The 4,637-nt window shown below is 38.0% G+C and overlaps 1 protein-coding gene across 1 annotated transcript in view; it reads right to left on the minus strand.

Annotated features, from left to right (window-relative positions):
• Positions 1–4,637, minus strand: part of EXTL3 (exostosin like glycosyltransferase 3) — a 43,915-nt gene that overhangs the window by 17,965 nt on the left and 21,313 nt on the right. The window contains exon 4 of the mRNA XM_007466150.1: positions 718–862. Coding sequence (XP_007466212.1) covers positions 718–862 — 145 coding nt within the window. The remainder of the gene's footprint in view (positions 1–717; positions 863–4,637) is intronic.

A 4,637-nucleotide genomic window follows, 5' to 3' on the forward strand; every position in this document is an offset into this window, starting at 1 on the left:
CACTCTTTCTTTCATGCTAAGTTTTCAAAGTCTGCTATGTACTTTATACGTGGAGCACATCTCAACACTGACTATCATATTTCAAGTGTTCAGTAGCCACATGTGGCCAGTGGCTACTTTACAGAACAGGTGACATGTAGAGGGAAGATGAGTCAGGAGCAAGAAAACAGAACAGTTTAGCGACAACAGTGACAACAGGAGAGGAGTAATGACTGGAAGGATTTGCACAGTGAATTTTCAACGAAAACCAGGATGTGAGGCAACATGAAAATTAAGAGCTCTAAGGAATCAACTAGAACTTGCAGAGCCCTAACAGACAAAGGTTTGTGGTGGGGCTTGGGATAGAGGTGGCTGAGTCAGAAGAGGGCCAGGTTCAGCCTTCTGTTGACCAGGTCATGTCTGGAATGGTTGTGGGGAAACTGGACAACATTTTGGCCCAATGCCCTCAATTTTACAGAGGGACAACCAGTGCCCGGGAAGATATACTGATTTTCCTATTGACCTATATGCAATTATACAGGCAGCCTTCTCATCCAGACTTTTTATTCTAGTGTTGCTCTAATCATCTTGATCACTGTCTTTAAAAACAGAAATAACTCTAGCAGAGAAGGGATATATAAGAAGCACTAGCAGAGCTAACTTTAAAGCAGCATTTCACTGCCCCACAAAGGCTCAACTCCTACCAAGTTCGTGTCAATCCTACCAGCTTTTTCTTACCTTGTGGAAGAAGGCAGCACCTGTCAGCACCATGGACAGCTCACAGGAGTAGTTGGAGTTGTAGAGCCAGGACTGATGAGGGATGTCCCACGCATGGTAACGGCCAGGGAAACCCACAATGCGGTCCCGTGCTTCTCTCCACACCCTCAAAAAACACAAGTATATGCACACCCCTGAGTACAAAGCTCTAAGGTTATCAGAAACGTTTAAAATTACTGCCTCTATTTTGCAGACTCTGACTCTTTGAGCTGTTACTTCTTTTAAAAAAACAAACAACTGTATATACCAAATCAATCACAAGATAAAGAGGATGAAAACAGTGTCAGGAATTCCCTCCGGTCCAGTGGTTGGGACTCCACGCTTTCACTGATGAGGGCGCAGGTTCAATCCCTGCTTGGGGAACTAAGATCCCACAAGCCACATGGCCATAAAAAAATAAACAAACAGTGTCACCCACAGCTTCCTTAATAAGTACCTGCTTATTGATCCTCTAACTTCTGGCAGCCAGCATCTCTCCAGCCCTTATAGAAGGAAAAAGTTGGAATAACACAGAAAGTAAGGAGTCTAAGGCATTAAAGGTCTCCAGAATGGGATAAGTATAGCAATCTGCTTAGAAGCAGGAAGAAGATGATTTTTATATTTATTTTTAATCTTATTTAATTTCTAAAACGGTTTTATTTTTAATGTGTACGACATATTAGGACTTGTATACAATTTATGTGTATTGCATACTTAACTTCTCTTTTACTGAGCGGGTACACTATAAAAAAAAAGCTTAGAGGGGAATTCCCTGGTGGTCCAGTGGATAAGACTGTGCGCTTCCACTGCAGAGGACTGGGGTTGGATCCCTGGTTGGGGAACTAGGATCCCACATGCCGCACGGCACGGCCAGAAGAAAAAAAAAAAAAAAAAAAAAAGCTTAGAGACCACTGGTCTAAATAGGAGACTGCTGCCTGGAGTTAGTTGCAACAGTCTTAATTCCTGATTTGAGCAGAGCTCAGGTAGAAACCTACAGCATGAAAAGAAGTGGTCTACAGGACCACACAAATGAAAGACTTCATAAATGCAAGAAATAAATTGAGAATTCAACGTTTCCAGGATAAACCTTTATAACATCATCAAATTTATAGGTAAGGTACAACAAATAAAATCAGTTTCACAGGCTAAAATCATAGAGCTGAAAGCACTTATGTTCCACAGCACCCTACATCCTTGCAGAAGTGCTTTGGGGGTCCCATAAACAATAGACCATCACCTCCCCACTCCACCTCACCCCAACGGAGATTTAAACTGCCTAAGAAACTCCTTCATCACTCGTGGAACTTCAACTCCTAAAACACGTAAGATTTCAGTTCAAAAGAGTTCCTCTCCTATTAAGCTTGAAAGCGACTAATCTAGTCCAACAGATGAGACACTACAACTTCTATCACAACTTCGCAGCTGTCTAAATGGGCTTTCTGCCACATCCCACCCAAATCCCTACCTCTGTCCTGATTTATCTCCTAAAACTGACTCCCAATTACTAACCTAAAAAGCTACAAGATGTTTTAATAATACATTTGGACATTTACATAATGTAAGGATTGCTAATAAATACCAATGGCATATCCAAATGCTATATCAATACTCCTAAAGATACCGATTTCTTCAAGTGCTTATCGACCCTACTAGTCCCGAAATATCAGCAGAAGAATGCGAAACAATATTTTAATTTTCAGATTTGGCTGATTTAAGTCAATATATACAGTTTTTAATAAGGTAGACCTATCCTTTGCTACATGATATCAAAAGGCAACATATTCAATTTGTTAAAGGCTGTCGATGCCCAACTAGGTATTAATTATGTTAAATAATAAGGAAAAAATCAGCATGGAAGCACAAGCACCAGACAAAAGCAAGTAAAGGCTCAAGTCCTTGGGATGAGGCATCAGGACTTTCAGATAGTAAGGTCTCAGTGGAATCGGAAAGTTAGGCATGTTAAAATATCAATTATAAATAATGCTATCAATTAAAGTATAAAAGTGTTATACATAACCAGTTCCTTAACATTATATTCAAATATAAGTATTTTCAACCTATGTGCAGTATCACAGATCATGCTTTGGTATGTATACCTTATCCTCTTTTTTTTTTTTTGGCTGTACCATGTGGCTTGTGGAATCTCAGTTCCCTGACCAGGAACTGAGGGCCCCGGCAGTGAAAGTGTGGAATCTGGACCACCAGACCACCAGGGAACTCCCACTACACCTTATCTTTAATGAATTATTTTTTAACTGTGTTAATGTTCCAATTACCTACAAGATATGTTAGGGAAAAAGTTTCAAAGGTAATTCTATAGCTCAAACTTAAAGAAATTTCACTGGATAAATTCAACTTTGCCAAACAACTAAAGAGAAATTTTAAAATAACGAAATCAAGATACTATTCCACTGAAGAATGTGAGTCACGACTAACATTCTTCTGTTAACATTTCAGATTTACATACTATCACCTTTGAAATAAGTGCATCAATTCAACCTTCTCATGACACAAACTGTGGCACATCATTTCCATATTAATATAGTCAAGTTAAAAAAAACCTGACAACTCAAGTATTTACATTATTTTAAATAACGATGATTTCTTTTTCTTGCAATCCTATGAGACTCAAAACGATTTAATAAGTTACCTGAATGAAGCAAAAGGTCATGTTACTACTAATATTTAATTTAAAACTGATTTTTCTGATCTTCAAAACTTAGGCAAATGGTTTTGAATAAAGATCAGTATATTAAAGATATTGAGTACATTAAAGTAATATGGACTACGTCACACAAAGAGAGAGTCTCATCCTTCTTGGTTATATTTCCATGTTTCTCCCTCTGGTTCACTAAGAACCAAATGATTTGAAATGCAGTAAGAAAATAAAGGGTAAAATCAGCTAATAATCAAAAAAAAATGTATTTAAAAAATAAGGTGAGATTTTGCTTCCTGACCATCTAAAACAATAGTCTTTTCCAAATTCCATGTTTCTATGATATTATGTAAGCCTTTTCCTCCTGTCCAAAATAAAATATTAAGGAATGTGTACCAAACCATGGTAAAGGAAAAAGGTTTTGATTAGCTCCCTCTGGAAGAGAAACCTCAAAGCAAAGCAATGGCATACAGAGAAAAAGATCAATATCAGATCCAATGGTGGAATTAAAAAATTCTGGGCCAAGATGACAGAGATACTTGGATCCAGGAAGAGAAACCTACCTTCCAATCCACAATGCCATCCCTCCTCATACAGCTTACACTATCACCTTTTTTAAAAATAAAGTTTACTGAGACATAAATCACATACCATAAAACTCACTTGCTTAAAAGTGTACGACTCACTGGGTTTTAGTATATTCACAGAGCTATGCAACCATCACCACTACCTCATTTCAGAATATTTTCATCACCCCAATAAGAAACTCCATAACCATTAGCAGTCACTCCCCATTTTTCCCCTCCCCATCCCATGGCAACCACTAATCTACTTTCTGTCTCCACAGATTTGCTTGTTGTGGACATTGCATATAAATGGACTCATATATTATGTGACTAGCTTATTTTACTTAGCCTGATTTCAAGGTTCACCCATGCTGTAGCAAGTTCACCCTTGAACTTCATTCCTTTTTGTTGCCAAATAATATTCCATTGTATGCATATACCACGGTTTATCCGTTCATCAGTTGACGGACATTTGGGCTGTTTATATTTCTTTTAGTTTTTTTTGACAACTGATTTTTTTGATGTGTGGCAAAATGTATGTAACATAAAATTTTAATCATTTTCAAGTGTACAGTTCAATGGCATTAAGTATATTCACACTTCTGTATGATCATCCATCTCCAGAATTTCTTCACCTTCCCAGCCTGAAACTCTGACCCACTGAACACTAACTCGGCATT

The sequence above is a fragment of the Lipotes vexillifer genome, unplaced genomic scaffold, assembly GCF_000442215.2.
Source record: "Lipotes vexillifer unplaced genomic scaffold, Lipotes_vexillifer_v1.1 scaffold308, whole genome shotgun sequence".
NCBI lineage: Eukaryota > Metazoa > Chordata > Mammalia > Artiodactyla > Lipotidae > Lipotes > Lipotes vexillifer.